We start from the raw sequence: 25,409 nt of genomic DNA, 5'->3' as shown, positions 1-25,409 counted from the left end.
GTGGTTTTTAGGCGGTTTTCCACATCCCCCTAGGTGAATACCGGACTGGTCCCCACGTTCGGCCTCAGTTACACGGCTCGCAGACGTCTGAACACTTTCGCACTATTCCATGGATTACACTCTTTGCAGACAGTTGGGGTACAATATTTCCTTCCAGGGGAGTACGGGGTGGCAGCAGGAGGGACATCTGGCCACCCCTTAAACTAACAACTAACATTGCCACATCCGATTAACCGTGCCGACCCTGCGTCTCCACGGGACAAAAGGCACAAGCAAAAGAAAGAAAAGAAAGTAAGTATAGTGCAACCTTCTATCGGAACTTTATGAAACAGTGGTGCCGAAGTTGGAATACATCACGATGTAACGCTTCTGTTGCCTCCCCCCCCCCCCCTTTTTTTTTAGATACAGCATCAGCTTCGAGATATAGGGTATCAAATTCCTGTTTTACTGTAATTATCTAATAAACATTTTTACCTCTTAAAGCCTGCCTAGCAGTCCTTGTAATATCTTCAACTATGGGAATTTTCCATAGGACATGATTGTGTGTCCCAATTTTGCCATAGTCGCAGCTGGTCATTGTCTTTAGCCATTTCTATTCAGATATGTAGGTTATGGCCCATGTTTAGAAAGGTAGTTGACCAATCTCCTACTTGGCTCAAAATGTGTCATATGAAGCCTTTCATCTGCATCAGGAAGAAATTAAAATGTTCTCCTTTCTGTGTCTGGTGAATTCCATCTCTGATGCTAGTCTGCAAATTTTGAATTCTTTATTACTATTGGATTTGTTGCTGATTCTATGGGAATCTTGTGTATTTTTTTGTACTGTTTCTTTCTCAGCCAATTTAGCAGCTATTTTTCATATTTGTAGATCTAGAGGACATAATGCCCATTAATTTAGTTAGAATGTCCATAGGTATGGCGCTCAAAGCTCTGCAGTATGGTAGTGGACTTCCTCGCTGTACTTTCCTTACTGCAGCAGTAGGTTTGACCAGTCTTACCCAGTGCATCCAAACACCAGCACCATAGCCCACAAATACAATTAATATACTTTTACAATCTCATTACATTCATTGGCAAACAAAACCGTATTTGCCCCGTAGTAATAATTTCATTCTTCATACCATTACCTGCCCTTGCTAAAATTTCTGTGTGGCCATTGAATGCCCAACATTTGTCCAGGTGTACCCCTAAATACCAGTTGATGATATACCTTCGAAATACCTCACGATTTACTTTGAGGGATCCCTAATAATACTTCCTAGAAGTAAGAAGTTTGGCAATTTTTGTGGTGCTACCTTCAGGCGCACCTGTGAGCACCATTCATGCACGATTCCGAGCAGTTTACTACATTTATTTTCTATCCAGTCCAGACTGTTGGCATACACTAAAAGTAACAAACCATCAGTATATAACAACTCCTATTAATTCCACGCTACTTTGTGATCTCGAGGATGTAATCTATTGAAAAGTAGTTCCAAGTTAATGTCCTGGAATCCAGGAGTGCAAACAGGGCATTGAGGGCATCCTTTTGTAATACATTAATTCAACTTGTTGATGTGAGACTTAAAGAATTACTAGCATCACATGTTGGTCTTTGCATGCAGTAATCGAGTAGGTAGTAGTATAAAGTTCTTGGGTAGTCCGTATCCCTTAGTCTTTCAAAGAATGAAGGATACCATAAGTTATCAAATGCCCCAGATTTTGTGTCTGCAGCGTATAGTAATTCTTTCGCCCCATTAATTACATCCTCAATACATTTACCCTTCCTGAACCTATTGATTAGTATTTTTTCTAAAATCTTACCCAGTACATTTATTACGCTAGTTGACTGGTATGATTTGGTAAGTAAAAGATTTTTATTTTCTCCCTTTTTTGTAATGACTACTTCTGCCATTTTTCAACATTTTTGAAAGTGTCTCTGGGTAATGTGTTCTTTAATTAACCTACTCATGCAAGAACTATCTAGGGATGTAATGATTGTAGTGCCTCAGGCGCTATGCCATTGTAACCAGATGCTGCATTTACTTTCATACCGCATGTGATTTCAGCAACCTCTATATTGGTACATAAGTACACAACATCTGTATTGTCATATGGCTCTTCGATCTGCTCTCTGTTTTTTTTTCTTTTTCTTTTTTTTTTCTTTTCTTTCCTTTTTTTTTTTTTTTTTTTTTTTTTCATTGTCATCTGGAAGACGAACTCAAAAAGAACTTCAGTTGGTTCCCTCCCCTCCAATTTTTTTTTTGTCATTTGGCCTTCAGTCTGGATTGTGGGCAGAACAGTGGGGGCTCTTGTTTTCTTAGTTATAATTTTATAGGGCATACCCCAAGGAACAGCTGCAAATTTTTCAAGAACAAATCTCTCTCAGCTAGCTCGTCTGACAGAGCTTATCTCGGATAAATACTCTCTGCCTATATTACTCTGCCTATATTACCTCAGTCTAAATTATGTCGTTGTTATATTCTTCCTGCCTTACAAACTTATCTTCTATGTTACCTCAGTCTAAATTATGTCTTTGTTATATTCTTCCTGCCTTACAAACTTATCTTCTAAGCTCGGTAAGTTCTGTGATCCAAGGTATCATTTGTGCTGCATCAATGTGTTTCTTCAGTGGCACAACCTTCTCTATTGCTTTCTGTATAGTGGCAGATCATTCAGTGGCTTTTTCATCAATACTGTCTCTTGGCTGCAGTTAGGATGGGGAAATATTCTCTGTGCGGAGAAGCTCCCAATCCTCTTTTCTGTTCTTGCCATCTTACAATGAGAGAGTTCTATGTTGTTCCCTGAGCCTCCATGGTGAGGCAGTGAGGCAGCATTAATCAGTTCATGATTGCTCTCTCATGAGGTGACTTCCCAGTGTTGAATTACCTACTAGCTGGTGCACTTGTAAGTTTAACATCTGTATTTGAATTTGTACCACCCTGTTTCAGCATGTAGGAATATTAGAGAGATTATTATGCAAACGCAACTGCAGCTGCAGAATCACATCTTCCATTTGATGACCTCCATATCTGGTGTTTCACTGTGATGCAGAACAGATACAATGTTTGTGTGAATACTAATTACAACTAGCTTACTATAAAAAGGCTGACAAATATGCTTTAATTTTTCAGTGTGTGTGGATATTTCATCACAGTATTGGAAGTATATACAGACAGTATACCAACTGGTATCCACAGGAATAACTTCGTGACTATAGTTTGCTCATCATACAAATTGAGTGATTTTCATTACTTTTAATCTCCTTTTGAGTACTATTACTGCTGCTATCAGGCATCTCCCTTCTGTTGTGACTGGTGCTGTTGTAATCTTATTGGGGATTTTTCCTGGTACCGAACATGGTTCTTGCGCAAAGGTTACGTCGTATTTCTGTTCTTCCGTCTGCTTATATAATTCACATAGCACCGTCACATTGCACTCTTTATTCCTTAATATTTCCCTACTTCCATCTCCTCTACAGCAGTTGCCTTCAAAACACAATTTAGCCACCAGTGGTTGTGCAATTTGAATGCCTGCTGTTGTAGCGGCTCACCACACTAAATAGTGTCATGCCAAACCTCTGTGCTCTCTCGGTGATACTGCCTTTCAGTCTTAATTCCTTAACGTTTTCTCCTCTACTGACTCGTGCTGCTTAGCTTCACTGTTAACCAATCACGTATTTTTATTTACAATCTCATTGTATGATTGCAAGTGTAAATTTACAGTAGCACGTGTTTCTTACTGTCTTGTGTACCAATTTGGGATCAAATGTACTTATTTTTGAATGTGCCCTCTACATTCTGCTTCTTTGAAACATTTTCTGAACTACCTACGTAGCTCTCTATATGTTAAAACACTTTAGCTGTAAACTTTTACCTACTTATTTTTGATATTTTTTTAATAAATTTACAGTTGCTCCTTTTGTTCTGTGACCGTCCAACCACGAATTGCTGCTCATTTCACCTTCGCCAGTTCCAAAAACTGTTCTTTGCCCTTGTAAAACTCCAATCACACATCTAAAGTCACATCTGGCGCTTGGTACTCCACCTAATGAGGTTACCATTTTAGTTGATGTCTCAGGCTGTCACCCATCCTACCACAAGAACGTTCACCTTTTCCAATTCCATCAGTCCCTCACTTTCACTAGTCGGATCCTTTATAATCGTACAATCCGAGGTCAATCCATACTTTACAGCCTCTATCCTTTTCGCAAAGTACTTTTACTCTGTGACCCCAGCTTCCTAAATACCATCATTGCAATAGAGACTCTTTCCCTTCAACAGTCGTAAGAGCATTTGCAGCACTATCCGAAGAAGTTACTCCTATCTTATGCCTGTGTGGGATGACCCCTGCCCTTTTTTTTTTTTTTTTTTTTTTTTTTCCAGTCTTCTAACTAGTTTGATTTGGCCTGACACGAATTCCTCTCCTGTGCCAACCTCTTCATCTCAGAGTAGCACTTGTGACCCATGTCCTCAATTATTTGCTGGATATATTCCAATCTCTGTCGTCTACAATTTTTACCCAATACAGATCCCTCTAGTGCCATGGGAGTTATTCCCCGATGGCTTAACAGATGTCCTATCATCCTGTCCCTTCTTCTTGTTAATGTTTTCCATATATTCCTTTCCTCATTGACTGGATGGAGAACCTTCTCATTCCTTACATTATCAGTCCACCTAATTTTCAACATTCCTCTGTAACACATCTCAGATGCTTAGAGTCTCTTCCTTTCTTGTTTTCCCACAGTCCATGTTTCACTACTGTAGAATGCTGTGTTCCAAATGTATGTTCTCGGATATTTCTTCCTCAGATTAAGGTCAAGGTTTGATACTGGCCAGGAATGCCCTTTTGGCCAGTGCTAGTACGCTTTTTGTCATCCTTGCTCCTTCCGTGATGAATTATTTTGCTGCCTAGGTAGCAGAATTCCTTAACTTCTTCTACTTCATGATCACCAATCCTGATGTTTAGTTTCTCACTGTTCTCATTTCTACAATGTGGGAAAGGACAGAGATTGTTACTTACTGTAAAGAAGACATGTCAAGTTGCTGACAGGCACAGTTAAGAGACACTCACAGAAAGCTTTCGGCCGCAGCCTTCACCAGTAACACACACACACACACACACACACACACACACACACACACACACACACACACACACACACACACACAAAAGCAAGCACACCTCATGTGCACACAACCGTCAACTCCAGCATCTCTGGCCAGAATGTAACATTACATGGGGATGCAAGCAGCCATCTGGAGGGTGTGGGGAAGGGGAAGGGGAAGGGATAGTAGTGTACAGATGAGGAGAGAGATGATGCTGTTTGGTGGAGTGCACAAGGACTAGACTGCCAACAGGTGCAGTGTCAGCAAGTTTTAGTGCAGGGAGGTGTGAAAAAAAGAGCAAAAAAGGAGAGAGTGGGGGAAAATCGGTGGATATGTTTGTTGGCAGAGGGCTGCAGATAAACAGGATGGGGGATGAGACTGGGGAGGAGGTGATAGGACAGAAGGGGTGGAAACTATTGGGTGGAGGGTGTGGGGATGGTATGTTACCGTAGGTTGAGGTGGGATGATTATGGGAGCGGAGAATATGTTTAAGGATAACTTCCATCTACAGAGTTCAGAAAAGGTGGTGGTGGAAGGATCAAGGTGGCTCGGGTAGTAAAGCAGCCATTTAAATCAAATGTTCCATGTTGCACTGCATGTTGTGCCACGTGGTCGTCTACTTTGCTCTTGGCCACAGTTTTGCAGTGGCCGTACACTCTGGTGGACAGTTGCTTGGTAGTCATACCAATATAAAAAGCTGTTCAGTGATTGCAGCAGAACTGGTAAATTATGTGGCTGCTTCCACAGTTGGCCCGGCCCCTGATAGGACTGGACTGGAATAGGAAGTGTTGGATGGGTGGATTGGGCAGGATTTGCACCTGGATGTTCCACAGGGATATGATCCTTGTGGCAAAGAGTTGCAATCGATAGTGGGATAGGGATGGACTAGGATGTTGTGGAGGGTGAGTGGGCGATTGAACACTATTTTAGGAGGGGTGGAAAGTATTTCGGGTAGGATGTCCCTCACTTCAGGGCATGATGATAGGTAATCAGAGCCCTGGCAAAGGATATGGTTCCGTTGTTCCATTCCAGGGTGGTAATGGTGATGAATGGGACACTCCTTTGTGGCCCGTTCTTGGGAGTGATGGGAGGATTGGGGGTGTGAGAGGAAATGGCACGGGAGATCTGTTTGCGGACTAGGTCTGAGGATAGTGCTTCTCTGTGAATGGTGAGACACTCGGCATACTGAGCAAGGGAGTTTTTATCCCTGGATAACCAGACTATATGGGAGGGATTTTTTAATGTGAAAGAGATGAGAGCTGTCAAAATGCAGCTACTGTTGGTAGTTGGTGGGTTTAATGTGTACAAAGATCTGGATGAAGTCATCAGAGAGGAGGAGGTCAATATCTAGGAAGGTGGTGCACTGGGTTGAGGAGGGAGAGAAGGTTTTGAGGTTGTAAAGCAATGAAGATAGGGTGCCAAGACAAATTCGTCAGGAGCTAAAACCTAGCACAGTCATTCATATCATAGTAGTCATGTCAGCCACATAATATTTAATATAAAAGAAATAAAGTCCTTACAAACATTTTTTATGAAGATCTGTTAACATCGTAGTAAAATAATGAAAATCAATATGACAAAGCTGATTTAATGAGGCACATTTGATAAAACCTACAAATGAGCTCTACTGATGTAAAACTTTATACATAAACATAATTTGTTCCTGCAACTGTTTTAGGCAGTTTGCAGGAAGATGATAAATCAAACTGCTGTTATACCTACCTTTGAGCTACAATTGAATAGTGATTTATTTGTTTGGTGGTAAAATAGATATAGCATTGGATGTTGTTGTTGTTGTGGTCTTCAGTCCTGAGACTGGTTTGATGCAGCTCTCCATGCTACTCTATCCTGTGCAAGCTTCTTCATCTCCCAGTACCTACTGCAACCTACATCCTTCTGAATCTGCTTAGTGTATTCATCTCTTGGTCTCCCTCTACGATTTTTACCCTCCACGCTGCCCTCCAATGCTAAATTTGTGATACCTTGATGCCTCAAAACATGTCCTACCAACCGATCCCTTCTTCTAGTCAAGTTGTGCCACAAACTTCTCTTCTCCCCAATCCTATTCAATACCTCCTCATTAGTTAAGTGATCTACCCACCTTATCTTCAGCATTCTTCTGTAGCACCACATTTTGAAAGCTTCTATTCTCTTCTTGTCCAAACTGTTTATCGTCCATGTTTCACTTCCATACATGGCTACACTCCATACAAATACTTTCAGAAACAACTTCCTGACACTTAAATCTATACTCGATGTTAACAAATTTCTCTTCTTCAGAAACGATTTCCTTGCCATTGCCAGTCTACATTTCATATCCTCTCTACTTCGAACATCATCAGTTATTTTACTCCCTAAATAGCAAAACTCCTTTACTACTTTAAGTGTCTCATTTCCTAATCTAATCCCCTCAGCATCACCCGATTTAATTTGACTACATTCCATTATCCTCGTTTTGTTTTTGTTGATGTTCATCTTATATCCTCCTTTCAAGACACTGTCCATTCCGTTCAACTGCTCTTCCAAGTCCTTTGCTGTCTCTGACAGAATTACAATGTCATCGGCGAACCTCAAAGTTTTTACTTCTTCTCCATGAATTTTAATACCTACTCCGAATTTTTCTTTTGTTTCCTTTACTGCTTGCTCAATATACAGATTGAATAACATCGGGGAGAGGCTACAACCCTGTCTCACTCCTTTCCCAACCACTGCTTCCCTTTCATGCCCCTCGACTCTTATAACTGCCATCTGGTTTCTGTACAAATTGTAAATAGCCTTTCGCTCCCTGTATTTTACCCCTGCCACCTTCAGAATTTGAAAGAGAGTATTCCAGTTAACGTTGTCAAAAGCTTTCTCTAAGTCTACAAATGCTAGAAACGTAGGTTTGCCTTTTCTTAATCTTTCTTCTAAGATAAGTCGTAAGGTTAGTATTGCCTCACGTGTTCCAACATTTCTACGGAATCCAAACTGATCTTCCCCGAGGTCCGCTTCTACCAGTTTTTCCATTCGTCTGTAAAGAATTCGCGTTAGTATTTTGCAGCTGTGACTTATTAAACTGATAGTTCGGTAATTTTCACATCTGTCAACACCTGCTTTCTTTGGTATTGGAATTATTATATTCTTCTTGAAGTCTGTGGGTATTTCGCCTGTCTCATACATCTTGCTCACCAGATGGTATAGTTTTGTCAGGACTGGCTCTCCCAAGGCCATCAGTAGTTCTAATGGAATGTTGTCTACTCCCGGGGCCTTGTTCCGACTCAGGTCTTTCAGTGCTCTGTCAAACTCTTCACGCAGTATCTTATCTCCCATTTCATCTTCATCTACATCCTCTTCCATTTCCATAATATTGTCCTCAAGTACATCGCCCTTGTATAAACCCTCTATATACTCCTTCCACCTTTCTGCCTTCCCATCTTTGCTTAGAACTGGGTTGCCATCTGAGCTCTTGATATTCCTACAAGTGGTTCTCTTCTCTCCAAAGGTCTCTTTAATTTTCCTGTAGGCAGTATCTATCTTACCCCTAGTGAGACAAGCCTCTACATCCTTACATTTGTCCTCTAGCCATCCCTGCTTAGCCATTCTGCACTTTCTGTCGATCTCATTTTTGAGACGTTTGTATTCCCTTTTGCCTGCTTCATTTACTGCATTTTTATATTTTTTCCTTTCATCAATTAAATTCAATATTTCTTCTGTTACCCAAGGATTTCTATTAGCCCTCGTCTTTTTACCTACTTGATCCTCTGCTGCCTTCACTACTTCATCCCTCAGAGCTACCCATTCTTCTACTACTGTATTTCTTTCCCCCATTCCTGTCAATTGTTCCCTTATGCTCTCCCTGAAACTCTCTACAACCTCTGGTTTTTTCAGTTTATCCAGGTCCCATCTCCTTAAATTCCCACCTTTTTGCAGTTTCTTCAGTTTCAATCTGCAGTTCATAACCAATAGATTGTGGTCAGAATCCACATCTGCCCCTGGAAATGTCTTACAATTTAAAACCTGGTTCCTAAATCTCTGTCTTACCATTATATAATCTATCTGATACCTATTAGTATCTCCAGGATTCTTCCAGGTATACAACCTTCTTTTATGATTCTTGAACCAAGTGTTAGCTATGATTAAGTTATGCTCTGTGCAAGATTCTACAAGGCGGCTTCCTCTTTCATTTCTTCCCCCCAATCCATATTCACCTACTATGTTTCCTTCTCTCCCTTTTCCTACTGACGAATTCCAGTCACCCATGACTATTAAATTTTCGTCTCCCTTCACTACCTGAATAATTTCTTTTATCTCGTCATACATTTCATCAATTTCTTCATCTGCAGAGCTAGTTGGCATATAAACTTGTACTACTGTAGTAGGCATGGGCTTTGTGTCTATCTTGGCCACAATAATGCGTTCACTATGCTGTTTGTAGTAGCTAACCCGCACTCCAATTTTTTTATTCATTATTAAACCTACTCCTGCATTACCCCTATTTGATTTTGTATTTATAACCCTGTAATCACCTGACCAAAAGTCTTGTTCCTCCTGCCACCGAACTTCACTAATTCCCACTATATCTAACTTTAACCTATCCATTTCCCTTTTTAAATTTTCTAACCTACCTGCCCGATCTGACATTCCACGCTCCGATCCGTAGAATGCCAGTTTTCTTTCTCCTGATAACGACGTCCTCTTGAGTAGTCCCCGCCCGGAGATCCGAATGGGGGACTATTTTACCTCCGGAATATTTTACCCAAGAGGACGCCATCATCATTTAATCATACAGTAAAGCTGCATGTCCTCGGGAAAAATTACGGCTGTAGTTTCCCCTTGCTTTCAGCCGTTCGCAGTACCAGCACAGCAAGGCCGTTTTGGTTAATGTTACAAGGCCAGATCAGTCAATCATCCAGACTGTTGCGCCTGCAACTACTGAAAAGGCTGCTGCCCCTCATCAGGAACTACATGTTTGTCTGGCCTCTCAACAGATACCCCTCCGTTGTGGTTGCACCTACGGTACGGCCATCTGTATCGCTGAGGCACGCAAGCCTCCCCACCAACGGCAAGGTCCATGGTTCATGAGGGAAGCATTGGATAGTACCAACAAAATGGAATCGTCTAATAATAATAGTAATAAATTATGTTCTCGCATACTATCAAGCCAAGAGTCCTTTTAAAGCCAGGCCGAAATTCCCCTAGTAGCTCCCTCGTGGGTCCTGATATCTCTTGCCATGAAGCAGATCGTTTAAGAGCTTCAGTATCGACTGCCCTTCTCCAACATCTGCTCATTGAGCAGCTGGATGTCAGATGATCTCAGATGGCAGTACCTCTCCACCTCCCTAGGAGATCATTGTGTCTGCCTTTCTCAGCCATTTGCAATAACTTGTCACCTGACCTCAGAGAGGAAAGGGTGTGTGTCCACTCTCAACCAGGTGAGCAGCAAAGTTTGATCTCTCAACCCCGCGTATCCAAAGCTACATGCTTACCAAACCTGATCTCAAGTCTTCTACCTGTCTACCCCGCATAACAGGCGTCACAGTCTGGATGTTCCATTCTGTACACAGATGATTCGTTCTGTATTGAAACAAATCTCTGTTAGTTAGTTTGTATCATAGAGGACATTATTTGTACAACATGACTTAAACTAAGGCAGTCGCACTTGCTGTAAACAACCGCCTCAGTGTTCTCCTGCCTATACACCTGTAATAACATATGGTTACTATTGTGAGTGTGTTGAACTGTAACGAAAATTCAATAACATGATGTTTACTTATTGTTCTATGTAAAGTAAATTAATTTTGATTCTATAATATTTCTTTGCATTTTAGCATTGAAGATGGCTATTTATAATCGAAATCTAGATTTGCGAGAATAATAAAGACTACTGGGATTGTGACTGACTGCCGTGTGCCTCCCCATCCTTATAGTGTATGGCCACTGTGCACGACAGTTGTGATGGAATCAGAGTTGGTTATATCCTCAGTTGTCTTTTCCATTCTTCTGTGTATTATTTTTGTCAGCAACTTCAATGCCTGAGCTTTTTAAGCTGATTGTGCTCTTGCAATCTTTGGAATTGTATGGGTGATGTTTTTCCAAAAGTCAGACGGTATATTGCCAGACTCGTACGGTCTGCACACCAGTGGGAATGGTCATTATGTTGCCACTTCCCTCAATGATTTGATAAATTCTGATGGAGTCTTATCTACCCCTTCTGCCTTATTTGATTTGAAGTCATCCAGAGCTCATTTAAATTCTGATCCTCATGTTGGATCCCTTATGTCTTCTATATTGACTCCTGTTTCTTCTTTCCATCAACGTATTCTTTCCACCTGTCTGCTGTGTCCTGTGAATTTAACATTGGAATTCCCATTGCACTCTTATAATGTTACCACTCCTGCTTTAGTTTCAGCAAAGGTTGTTTCAACTCCCCTATATGCTTAGTTAGTCCTTCTGACAATTATTTCGTTTTCGGTTTCTTCACATTTTTCATTCAGCCATTTTGTCTTAGCTTCCCTGCACTTGCTATTTATTTCATTCCTGAGTGACTTGTGTTTCTGTATTCCTGAATTTCTGTGAACTTTTTTGTATTTCCTTCTTTCATTAATCAACTGAATTATTTATACTGTTCCCCATAGTTTCCTCATAGTTACCGCTGAGTTTCTTTCCAACTTTTGTGATTGCGCTTTCTAGAGGTACCCAGTCCTCTCGAACTCAACTGCCTACTGTGCTTGCTACTGATACTGACAGGAATCACCTTATCACTGAACTGCTCACAGTAACTCACTGTCTGTCCTATCTTCGTATTCATAACAAATGTTTCTCACATTGTACCATTTTCAGCTTCTGTTCATATAATCCTGTATTCATCTGACCATATATCCTAATCTTTTTCCCATTTTACTGACCCACACTATATCTGGATTGAGCCTTAGCATTTTGCTTTTCAGATTTTCTAGCTTCCCTACCACATTCAAACTTCTGACTAGTCCGTAATCTTTTGACAATAGAGAGATTATCATGACACTTTTCAATTACAGACCCCATGTCATGCAGATACATATTGTGTCTTTAGTGCAGTGGTTTCCATTGCCTTCTTCATCCTTATGCTGTTGACCATTGCTGATTCTTCCGCCTTTAGGGGCAGTCTCCCACCCCAAGGGCAAGAGAGTGCTCTGAACTTCTGTCCTCCTCTGCCCTCTTTGATAAGGCTATTGGCTGAATGAGAGATGACTTCTTATGACGGCAGTTGTTGGCCACCACTGCAAATGATTTTTATTCAAAATTAGATGGTGATGTGGTTCAAACCCAGGACTGAGAACATTTTGATTACTAATCAAAGACGCTACCCCTAGACCACAGGTAGGAGAATGGACTACCTATAGCCAAGAGAATTCCTACAGCTCTGATCCAACATGCCCATGCCCGTCAACATCTCAGTTGCCTGAGACTGCAGTCGTGTGTGTTAGAGTTGTGTTTGCGTGCGCGCGCATTGTGTGTGTGTGTTCGCGCACGCGTTTGTGTATTGTTGACGAAGGCCAATGGCTGAAAGCTTTAATTGTGAAAGTCTTTTTGTTGTGCCTATCTGCCACTTAGCAGCTTTGCTATATGGTAAGTGGCAACTTTCCTTCTTAAAACAGCATATTTGATAGTTCACATGATTTTTATATAATGATAGGTCTGTAAATATTATGTGCAGGTGCCTTCATAATTGGAACTGCACCAAGATGAAACTCTCATTTCTATGTTACGAGCAAAATTTAACACGAGCTTATACATAGATTTCCATAAACAAAAGAAGAAAAAATATAAAATAACAGCAACTCAAAAAGTTGTAATTTCTCATAGTTTTGCCAGAGCTGAGAAGTACTTAAGACAATTTAAGCTTAATCAAGACAATAATTTACAGAATTCTATTTGTACATCTATTTTCTTTTCTACACTCTGCAAAGCACTGTGAATTGCAAGCCAGAAGGTACATCTCATTGTACTGCATGCACTTTGCAAATAAATTAAAGGGTAACTTTTTTTTAAACTCCTTTATATTCCCCCAGTGTAACACAGAAGTCTGAAATTTGGCTCAAAGGTGCCTACACTTTCCTCTGTAATGATGCCAAAGCACGGTGCCCTGCAATGTCGCACTCGGGCTCGCTGAGAAGTTCATGCGAGATATAAGGTGGGTTAGTGATGTCACATTGGCGCCAAATAACACCACAATACCATCCAATGCCACCACGGATGCGTCTCAGTAGGAATGTCATCACAGCCCCTCTTCCCATCTCTTGATACCTCTGTGATGGAGATCAGGATCGTGGTGCCCAGCATTGAAATAGTGCAGTTTTGGTATGAGTGACTGAGGAAAACATTTCAGGACCATTCAAAGGTATTGACCTCAGTAATAGCTTTTATGTTTTTATGAATTTTTTTATAAAACTTAACTCCCATGTGAAAGGCATCTTTTTGGCACAGAACTGTGCTGATTTGTGTTATATGTAAGTTTCTGTCCTGTCTGGTAAAGTGATGATGTATATCAAAGTTTTTTTGCAGCCTGCAGTCCTTTTCTATTACATATATTTTAAAGAATAAAATGGTTTCCATAGTGTATACACATAGTAGTGGAGGAATACCAGATTTCTTAAACAGAGGTTTACAGAAATCTCTAGGCTGCATGTGGGTGATGATGTGCTCTTAGCAAAGGCACTCGCTTCAGTTGTCTACTGCCGTAGCCTATTAACGCGAAATTTTGCCGTAGGGTCCTAATGGATATGTTTGTCGTACATCCCACATTGATTTCTGCAGTTATTTCACATAATGTTGCTTCTCTGTCACTGACAAGTGTATACAAATGCCACTGTTCTTCATTGTTAAGTGAAGGCCATTTGCCACATGTTGTCCACGGTGAGAGGTAATGCCTGAAGTTTCGTATCTTTGGCACACACTCAACACTGTGGATCTCGGACTGTTGAATTCCCTAACGATTTCCGAAATGGAAAGTCCCACGCGTCTAACTCAAACTACCATTACTCATTCGAAGTCTGTTAATTTCTGTTGTGGGGTTATAATCATGCCGGAAACATTTTCACATGTATCACCTGAGTACAAACGATCTCCACCAATGCAATGCGTTTTTGTACCTTGTAAATACAATACTACAGTCATCTGTGTATAGGCATATTGCTGTCCCGTGAATTTTATAACGTTAGAGTATAATGGTTAATAGAAGATTTATCTTGGCCACGGACTATGTATAGGATCGGAAAGGATTCCACTGTGTCCTGGAACTTTGTTAGAGATTTCTACTGTTTATTAACACCATTGTCTGTATCGTTCATATTTGCTGTGGTGTGCAAGGTGAACAGTGGCAGTACCCCTGGATCTTTCTTAGTAAGGAATATTTAAACTGAGTTCAGAATTTCTGTTTTTGCTTTGCAACCCTCAGTTTCAGTTCCTTTGTCAACCACAAGTGTTTAGACACGATCCTTCGTGCCAAGACAGCCTTAAAATATGACCAGAGTATGTTTGATTTATTCCCTTCAGTGTGGTATTTCAGACATTGAGCAAACAGTTAGGCATTAGCCCTCCATTGGTCTAAGAGGACAAATGTCACACATGTTTGGTACAACCAAGAAAGTCAGGTGGCATTAAAACTGTTTATAACTGTGGCACATTTGGACTGTACTTCTATAAAAATCCTTTGCAGAAATGCAAAGATTCTGGGACAGTGTCGTCATAGAGGCAGTTGCGATCACATTATCGTAGAGCCAGTTCGATAAAGATGTTGACTGTAAGTCTTGCAAAGTCTAGCATCTTATCTTAAAATCAGTAAGTGTGTGTCACACTAGGCCAAAAATGAGGGACTCGGTTCCTGACAATCCATCTGGACCCCAGTTGCTGACCATGGGAACAGTTCATGTTTGGAACGCCAATGTCAGAATGACAGGAAGTTGGAGGTAGTGAGCATTATTTGAACGTAAAAAAAGAAACATTCCCCAAAATGTTCAATTTTTTTTGTGTTACCTACAAGGGGCGTTCAATAAGTACTTCTTAGGCAGTTTGGTTTTATTCATTATTTCAGTACACCATATTAATCTTCACTCTTTTGGCTACAAAACCATATTTTTCAACACGATCTCCTTTCAATGCGATAGCCTTATGCCACCTTACTGGGAGGTCCTGTGTGCCTGCACGGTACCACTTTGCTGGTAGCCTTCAGAGGCAGTGTCTCGGTGCATCAGTCAACCTCCCCATCATCCACATGCTGCTTCCTGCGGAGTGCACCCTTCATTGGGAAAAACAGACGTAACTCTGTAGATACAAGATCCAGGCTGTAGCACGGGTGAGGAAGAGTAGTCCATTGAAGATTTTTGAGCTCCTCTAGGGCGCGCAGACTTGGACGAGGACTTAAATTGTCGTGGAGAAGGAGAAGTTTGTTTGCATTTTTGTACCGATGAAAATACTGAAGGTGTTTAATCAGTTTTCTGAGGGAAGTATAGTACTTTTCTGAATAGAATGTTGCACCATGAGGGAGGACATCAAACAGAATAACCATCATTATGACTTTACCTTCTGAGGGTGTGGCTTTTGACTGTTTCTTCAGTGGAGAGAAAGACGGTGTTGCACCAATGGTGTTCTGTTAGGTGGCCAGGAATGCAGGGGGAACACACCTTTGAGTGTCCCAACTTGAGGGTGTCAGCACTACCAACAAAGATGTCCAGTTGTGCAGCGAGGTGATTGTGATCTGTTAATCACCTCTAATGGAAGTGTCCGCACACTCCAACATTGCAGGAGACACGGCTATGTGCATCCGGCCAGACTGTGCGACATTGTTGTGATGATGACACACACCCCGCTCGACAATGTGCAGAACCAGGACTAGACTGCAAAGGTGAGGTGGTGCCACTCCTGTGTGACCATTATTGTCATTGAGTGCAGCACTGTCAGCAAACATCTCTGCTGGCCCGTAAAGAAAACAGATACAATGGTCATTGTGCTGACAATCCAGAGTGCTCGAGACACTGTCCCACCATCATTGTGGATACTTGTTTTCTGCGGACAAGCCCGTTCACTCACTCAAGGTATAAAAGTATGTGATGTGGCTGTTTGATACTGCATGGTCAATCAGGCAGTATTTCTTTCTTTTAGATGCTAATCTCATCTTGACCAACTTCAGCACCTATATCGCAGAATAATAAGCCACAGCTTCATTAGGTCTCTCAAATTCCAACACTTGCTGATAGGCATTTATTCTTACAGGAGGCATAACACGATTTTCTCAGAAATAGCTGACATTCAAATGTGTTTTCTGACTGAGAAATCTACTGCATGATCTATCTTTGATTTGATTTGAGCAGGGAGACCCAGCCCATTATTACCTTCACCAAAACAGGCTTTATTAGGCGGTTTCACTACCTGTGATTCTAGTAAGGCCAAACAGCACCCTTAAAGAGAAGTAGGAGGCACTTTACAAGTTCTTTATTACACACAACTTCCTAAGGACTTAATGACATGAATACTCTTGTGTCTTTTGATGGGGCTTCTTTCTCTATACCCAATGTATGTAGGTGTTTCTTAAAGTTTCCATAGCTGTCACTAGTCCTGCCATGAGTTTAGTGTGTCTCCTGTTGAAGCCTAAGGCTACAGAACTTCTCTTAAAACATGCCTTTGGCATCATAGTGTGCCATGTTTTGTTTTTGTATCTTAGTCCAATATTCTATGTGCTGCGTTCTGATACAGCTTCATAGTTTTGATTTCACCATCAACTAGGTCAGGTTCTGATCCAGTAAATGGAGTCATCACACTTGACCTGGCCAGCCTATCAGCTTGTTCACTGCCACTGATTCGTAAGTGAGCAGGCACCACAGCAGCTTTACACTGTTGCTTCCATTTAGCCTCGTTAGGACTTTGTGGCATTATGTTACAATCTTTGATCGCATATCGGGCTGTAGAGATTTCAGGGCTGCTAACCTGTCTGAATAAATGTAGATGCTACAGTCTTTGTGACACATATGTAAATTCTCCTCCGTGCACACCGTCAAAATGAACAGGTATTCACCGAGGCCAGCTTCCACAGAGATGCCTCTCTCTAGTCTAAGCTGTACACTATAAACCGTGGCCCCAACAACTTTGTCTGTTTTCGATGCATCAGCAAACCGGGCTATGTCTCCTGCACGGTGTTGTGGTTAGTTCTTCCACTGATCCCCACTTCCAGTTGTTAGACTGAAAGGTCTATCGAAGTTACTGTATAGTCAGTCAGTGTTTCTCCAACTGTTCCTATATTTACCACATTTGCTGTAGTGAGGTGGGACTCTGACATCTTAAAGGTATCTAGATACTTCCAGTTTTTAGCATGTATGCTTTTGCGCTGCCTCCATTTAAACCCACAGGTGTATTGGAGTGTTCATCTCAGTAGTGGGTGTGCTGCTAATACAGTCTGGTACGGCTAAGCAGGCAAGCCTCTGCACCTTACCAGGCTCCGTAGCTTCCCCATAAATTATCCTAGGTATTCTTACAGCGGAGTATATCCACTACATACTTGTGGGGTTTAGACCACACTTTCTTTCCACAGTCCCCTCTAGTGGTCTTAAGATTACGTTTCACCCTGGAACATATATTCCTCATGTGAAGAGCCCATGATAGTTTAGCATCCAGGGTTACTTGTAGATACTTCACTATCCCCTCTGCAGGTAGAGTTTAGTCGAGAAGCTTAAGATTCCAGTACATGTGCTTCTGCATGAATGGTACCACAACAGTTTTGTTGGGACTGACTCTTAGGTCCTGTCTCCTGCACCGGTTTTGCACAATGTTCAGTGCACATTGTGCCTTTGTTCTAACACTACTAGCAAGTTTGCCAAGTATTGCAGTGACTGAGCCTGTGTATCCTTGGCAAAAGTAGTCTCTTGTATTTAGCTCTTAAATACGTTCAGTCAGCACTAGGTTTCATAGTAGTGAGGACAAAACCCCTCCTTGCAGGCACCCTCTGGTGGTGTTGAACACCATTTTTTGTTCATTCCGGTGGCCTCTACCTGTCTCCTTTTTTTTTTAATCTGCGTATTTATGGTGGTCTCAATGTCGCACTCTCCTGTGGCTCTAACCATGAATTCAAGTGTCTTATTGCTAAAACTCTTCTTGATAAATGGGGAGGTGCAGAGAGAGTGTCTTCTAACAAATTTGTGAAATGGTGTTTCACATAATTTGCGTGGCTGGTATACGTATGGGTTTACTTGTAGAGGTAACTCGGTTAGCCTCCTTTGTCTAGTGTGCACACTAACCAGTTTTTATAATGCTTTTAAAAGAAAGGACAGGCTGGTTGGTTTCGTGTCCTTAGCCTTGGTATGATCAGTTCTCCCTGGTTTCAGACTGAAAACAATCATCATGTGTCCTCCAAGCATTAGGAATGATTCTTGCCACTAGGATAACCCTAAACAGCTTGCATAGGAGGCTAATTAAACTTGCTTGTTCCAGTACAGCTGGAAATATTTCATCTGGGCTTCGTGACTTGAATGATTAAATAGTCCCACTGCCCACTGGACTTCTTTGAAATAAGCACATTGTCTGACAGATTTCCAGTTCTCCCTTCGATTACCTGTAAATCAATGCCACTCAGGGACTGAAACTTGGTCCCTGTTATCTGTCAGAAAGCATTGAGGGAAGCGAGTTGTGAGAAGCACGACCAGCATCTCATTCACTGTCCTTGGGTACTCACAATCCTCCTTCCTTAGAGTAACCTTCTGGATTAGTTGGTATTCTAGTGATGATTTTGTGAAATTTGGTACAAGTAGCTGTACCTTCGTCTTCCTCACAGAATACCTTCCAGGATGATAGTTTATTTCCTTAAGCACAAGATTGTATTTGGCAAGGGCTTCCAAATATTTTGCTCTTTGTCCCTTCCTCCTTAACTGCTTCCTTTGCAATTCCAGATTTTTGTCTCATGTAGGTACATTTACATTTCAGTTTATGCACTTCTTGATGATGGACAGTTTTCTTAAGCCGAGGTCATAATGGCAGATATCATTGTGTTTGACTTTTCCTTCTAACCTGCTGGATTCATTATCGAATTTCTGACTTCAGGTGAGGGTGAGTTGTGGTATTTCCTACATCAGCACCAGTTTTTTTACTAGGATCCCTGTAGGCCATAGTCTGTTAAACACCTGTTTTGGCCTTGTATACTTGTGGTCATATAAGGATGGCATGCAACGCCACATTCCATTTTTTGACATAGCTACCCTTTAAAATGGACCTAAATGTTGTCAGTTACATTCCTTGCACGTATTCAGGATCTCCATGTTGCTTTTGAGTAAATATTGTAGAAGGTACTCACCTCTGCTGTTGGTGTCACTGCTTCCCCACACAGGTTGTGTGGGCATTAAGTGTCAACCAACCAATAGTTGTTCATTCTGCTGTGAGCACCTATCAGCCAGTCACTTCACTTCGTGAGTAGGTGAAGTACTGTTCTCATAAGGAAGGTAACGTGAGGCCAACACAATTTCCCTCAAACTTTTTTCTTCACTTGGTTTCATCCTGATTGTCACTAAGTCCCTGGAACAAAAGTCTGTCATCAGCATGAAAGAATTTCTATTTTTGACATAAATGGAGTTCCCTTAGATTTCTGGCATCAATCATTTAACCTCCAGTTCCTCTGAGGCCTGAAACATCCCCTTTATATAGATAGGGTTTCTGGATCAACACCACAACCAGCTTCCGTCTTCCCGGAAAATGGCTGAGGGGAACAGTTGCCCCTTTACTGTGTTGCAGGTTTATTTGGAACACTTGCAGTCATCATCTTGCCACCATGGTTGCCCTCAATATCTTTGACTACCTCGACAGTAACTTTGGAGAACCCTGAGTGGAATCTAAGGCCTGTTCCTGCATTGACCTCGGGGATACTTCACCAGCTTCAACGATGAGGGTTTGGCCATCTGCACAACCTTTCAGTTGATTACATTCCAGTCCTCTGTTGAGACCTGCATTTGAGTTTGCACCATTATTTGTAGTTTTTAAAAGAGTGTCCTTAAGAATTTTCAGTACCCAAATAGATACCTTTGCAGTCTTGAGCTCGGCCACTGTCTTGACCCGGTGCTTCCCCTCCTCCTACGGAGGTATCTTGGGCACAGTCTCCCTAAGCCATCTACTGTTCTCATTCCCTCACAGACAAGGATAAGAGCACCTTTGCCCAGACAGAGACTCTCCTGAATTTGGGGCCTGGGCTATGTCCCACCAGTCTATTCAAAGAGAGCCATCTGAATAAGCTCTGTCTGCTGTTAAGTGAAGTTGACCAATGGAGGTCCCTGTTGGATAACAGCCGTCCTGAAAACTGAGGCTGCAGTACTATAGTTCTGTTGCCATATTTTGTGCCTCGGCTTTTTCTAGATTCGTTTATCCTGAGAAGTGGGAGTATTAGAGTCCTCCCGTGTTCTATTTTTTCCTGTCTTAGAGGCAGAAGGGATTTGTTTAACCTCCAGTTTTGTTCAGAAAGCCATCCTTTACCTTTCCCTTTTGTTCTTTGAGAAGTTTTCTTCTCTTAGCCCCAGATAAGGATTTCATCTTGACCTGGTCCAGCTTGTCATGACAATTTCCACGTCGTTGCACCTGCACAGAGTAAGTAGGACTAATGCCATCTACAGTCTGTCTGTAAGGATAGATTTCTCTCCAGGGCACACTGCCTTGTAGAAGCACTGGCTGTGTTAGCAGAGAGGCTTGCATGTTTGCAAGAAGTCCAGGGCTATGCCGACAGTAGCACAGCTACTTGCAAGGTCTCCCACAATGGACAGACCTCTGTGGATGAACCAGTCTAAATGTCCCACAATATCCTACATTTCCCGTATCAAATCCCATAGTCTTTCCCCAGATACCCAACCAAAGATGTTACGCTATCTATACAGAGGGGTGCATGCCACATGGAAGGTGTGTCATTAATGGAACCTCGGGGATAGCAAGCACCCTCCCTGAGTAAATCGGTCTTGCACTGCATGGAGTTCCATGGTGTCCATTGAATGTACCCCCAAGTCTCTCAAGACCAAAATCGGGAATACAGAACAAGAAAAACTAAAATCACAGGAATATCGCAAGACCTCAAAAATCCAAATATAGGATTTGAACAGTTCTCGTGTATCCGGCCGGGTAGCATCGTAATTTCTCCACAATATTTCGACAGATGTACACGCTGCCATTTTCAGGTGGTTCCTGACGGATGCTGTCATGTTTCTCTCGGCCCCTGTATATACTAGCCATTACCCCCTCCACCGTTCCTCTCCTGGTGTCTTTGGTGAGGCCGGCGCGGCGGCTACTGGAGGTGGTGGGGGAAGTGGCACCTGGGTCTGAACTGGGGTCTGCAGTCTCCCTGCTGCTGCCGTCAGTGGCGGTCCTCGATCTCTGGGACCGCATCTTTCTCTCCAGGCTGAGTGCGGGGTTCCAAGCCTGACTAAGTTGAAGGCCGCTGTCTTTATTAATTAGATCGTCCTGTAGTCAGATTTCAATGGCCCCTTTAGTAACGCAGTCCCAGAAGTAGGATGATTGACTGAGTATTTTTATTTTTTTCATAGTCCATCGTATGGCCGGTCTTTATACAATGGTCAGCCACGGCTGATTTAGTGGCCTGGCCTAATTCAGTATGGCGCTTGTGTTCGCGATATCTCTCTTCTACAGTGAGGACTGTCTCCCCAATGTATGATTTTCCGCACTGACAGGGATTTTGATAAACTCCTGGTTTTCGAAGTCCTAGGTCATCTTTTCACTGAACCCAGTAGAGTCAAGGTTTTTCAAGGGGTCGGAATACACATTTCACATTGTGTTTCCCCAGGATTCTGCCGATTTTTCTTGAGGAGTTTCCAACATACAGAATGCACGCCAATCACTTGTGTTCTTCTGTTTCTTCTTCTTGTTCTCTTGGCACAGTTCGTCTGAGTGCGTGTCTTATTTGCTTCTGGTTGTACCCATTTTTCCAAAATGTCTCGAGGTGCTGCGGTTCTGCTGGAAGGCTCTCCTGATCGCAGATCGATCGTGCCCTGTGAACATGTGTGCGCAAAATGCCTTCACACTGGGAGTTTTGGTGCCATCTGAAGGCATTTAGGTACAAATCGGTGTTTGTAGGTTTCCTGTATACACTGTGTCCCAGCTTGCCATCAGGTTTCCGTTTCACCAGGATGTCAAGAAACGGTTGGGCACCATCCTGCTCCATCTCCGTCGTGAACTGTATGTGGGGGTGCAGCGAATTGAGGTGTTCGAGAAATTCATTTAAGCTGTCCCGTCCATGTGGCCAAACAACGAATGTGTCATCCACTTAGTGGGAGAAACAAGTTGGTGTTTGTTTCCATCTTCTAGTGCCTTCTCCTCGAAATTCTCCATAAAAAAGTTGGCTACAACTGGTGAAAGCGGGCATCCCATGGCGACGCCATCTGTCTGTCTGTAATAATTTCCGTCGAACAGGAAGTATGTTGAGGTGAGCACAAACTCAGAGCCTTTTTAGGTTGTTGTTGAATTTCTTGCTTATCAGATCGATGGGGTCTTTCAGTGGTACCATACTGAAGAGGGACACTATGTCAAAGCTCGCTAACAAGTCACTATCCTGGAGCCGAAGTTCTTGTATACATTGCACAAAGTGGATGGAATTGCGGATTGGTGTTCGCATTTTCTCACAAATGGACTAAGGAGACCCGCCAGGTGTTGGGCCAGTTCATAGGTTGCTGTTCGTATGTTGCTGACTATTGGACGCATAGGTGTCCCATCCTTGTTGACCATTGGTAGCCCCTACAGTCGTGGCAGTGCAGCCGCTCTTGGTCGAAGTTTCTTGACAGTTTTTCCATCAAAGGTACTGCGAAGAAGTTCAACGGTTCTTCTTCGAAGGCGAGTTGTCAGGTCTCCTTCTATCCTTCTGTACGCTGGATAGAAGGAGACTGGACAAGTCACCTTCAAACAAGAACTGTTGAACTCCTTCGCAGTACCTTTGACAGAAAAACTGTCAAGAAAATTCGACCACGAGCGGCTGCACCGCCACGACTGTAGGGGCTACCAATGGTCAACAAGGATGGGACACCTATGCGTCCAATAGTCAGCAACATACGAACAGCAACCTATGAACTGGCCCAACACCTGGCGGGTCTCCTTAGTCCATTTGTGGGAAAATGCAAACACCACATCCGCAATTCCACCCACTTTGTGCAACGCATACAAGAACTTCGGCTCCAGGATAGCGACTTGTTAGTGAGCCTCGACGTAGTGTCCCTCTTCACTAGGGTATCACTGATCGACTCCATCGATCTGATAAGCAAGAATTTCGACAACAACCTAACAAGAATCTTTGAGTTTGTGCTCACCTCAACATACTTTCTGTTCGATGGAAATTATTATGAACAGACAGATGGTGTCTCCATGGGATGCCCACTTTCACCGGTTGTAGCCAACTTTTTTATGGAGAATTTCGAGGAGAAGGCACTAAAACAAGCAAAAAAAAAAAAAAAACCAACTTGAAACTTCCTGGTAGATTAAAACTGTGTGCCGGACCGAGACTCAAACTCGGGACCTTTGCCTTTTGCGGGCAAGTACTATACCATCTGAGATATCCAAGAAAGACTCGCAACACGTCCTCACAGCTATACTTCTGCCAGTACCTTGTCTCCTGCCTTCGAAAAACCAAGTTGTTTCTTCCGGTACGGGGATGACACATTCGTTGTTTGGCCACATGGACAGGACAGCTTAAATGAATTTCTCGAACACCTCAACTCTCTGCACCCTAACATACAGTTCACGATGGAGGTGGAGCAGGATGGTGCCCAACCGTTTCTTGACATCCTGGTGAGACGGAAACCTGACGGCAAGCTGGGACACAGTGTATACAGAAAACCTTCACGCACCGATTTGTACCGAAATGCCTTCAGATGGCACCAAACCTCCCAGCGTGAAGGCATTTTGCACACACTTGTTCACAGGGCACGATTGATCTGTGATCGAGAGAGCCTTCCAGCAGAACTGCAGCACCTCGAGACAACATTTCGGAAAAATGGGTATAACGAGAAGCAAATAAGACATGCACTCAGACAGACTGCGCCAAGAGAACAAGAAGAAAAAACAAGAAGACACAAGTCATTGGCGTGCATTCCGTTTGTCGGAAAAACCTCAAGAAAAATTGGTAGAATCCTGGGGAAACACGATGTGAAATCTGTATTCCGACCCCCTGCAAAAACCTTGACTCTACTGGGTTCAGTGAAAGATGACCTAGGCCTCCGAAACCCAGGTGTGTATCAAATTTCCTGTCAGAGCGGAAAATCATACATTGGGGAGACAGTCTGCACTGTAGAAGAGAGGTGCTGCTAACATAAGTGCCATACTGAATTACGTCAGGCCACTAAATCAGCCGTGGATGACCATTATATAAAGACTGGCCATACTATGGACTATGAAAAAACAAAAATACTCTCTCAGTCCTCCTACTTCCGGGACTGCGTTACTAAAGGGGCCATCGAAATCCGACTACAGGACGATCTAATTAATAAAGACAGTGGCCTTCAACTTAGTCAGGCTTGGAACCCTGCACTCAGCCTGGAGAGAAAGATGCGGTCCCAGAGATCGAGGACCGCCCCCGACGGCGGCAGCAGGGAGACTGCAGACTCAAGTTCAGACCCAGGCACCGCTTCCCCCCTCCAGTAGCTGCCGTGCCGGCCGCACCAAAGACACCAGTAGAGGATCGGTGGAGGGGGAAATGGCTAGTATATATATAGGGTGCTGAGAGGAACAGCACAGCATTCATCAGGAACCACCTGAAGATGGCAGCGTGTATGTCTGCTGAAAGGTAGTGGAGAAATTACGACGCTACCCGGTCGGATACCCGAGATCTGTTCAAATTGGAAATACGCCGGAAAAACCTCAGATCGCATCCAAATACAAGGCTTTGGAACCGATGGAAGCTGTTTTCGCAACTGGGTTAGTCCTGGATTAGTTGTACTTACTCTGTGCAGGTGCACTGACGTGCTAATCATTTGCATATCCAAGAACGTAGTATGCTGTAGGCCAGTTTGACATTTCTTGCTTGTCGCTTGCAAGATGCTGCAGTTTTAATGGCCAGCAGGGTAGATTGTTACCCTGTGGTTTGAATGTTTCAGCTGCATCTGCTCGCTGTTCCTAAAAAAAAAAAAAATTTCTCTTGTTTTCAGGTATTTCAAATGTGAAAAGTCGTGAAAGTTTAGTGATGGCTTACACAGATACTCACGAAGATCCCTTTAGCTCTGCACCATTCAGTTTGCCAGGTAAGAAAGTTTCTGCATTCAAATCCATTAAAAATATAATTACTATGTTGACCTACATATTTGATGTAAACTAATTCTGCACACTCTGTTTGTCTGAGGTATGATGCCTTTC

At 42.6% G+C, this 25,409-nt stretch overlaps 1 protein-coding gene across 1 annotated transcript in view; it reads left to right on the top strand.

Moving 5' to 3' along the window:
• LOC126240572 (uncharacterized) overlaps positions 1-25,409 on the top strand; it is a 204,718-nt gene that overhangs the window by 111,082 nt on the left and 68,227 nt on the right. The window contains exon 13 of the mRNA XM_049947935.1: positions 25,205-25,297. Coding sequence (XP_049803892.1) covers positions 25,205-25,297 — 93 coding nt within the window. The remainder of the gene's footprint in view (positions 1-25,204; positions 25,298-25,409) is intronic.

Source organism: Schistocerca nitens, chromosome 1 (genome assembly GCF_023898315.1).
Source record: "Schistocerca nitens isolate TAMUIC-IGC-003100 chromosome 1, iqSchNite1.1, whole genome shotgun sequence".
NCBI lineage: Eukaryota > Metazoa > Arthropoda > Insecta > Orthoptera > Acrididae > Schistocerca > Schistocerca nitens.
The sequence above is the reverse complement of the archived record's forward strand: the minus strand, read 5'-3'. Positions and strand labels throughout refer to the sequence as shown.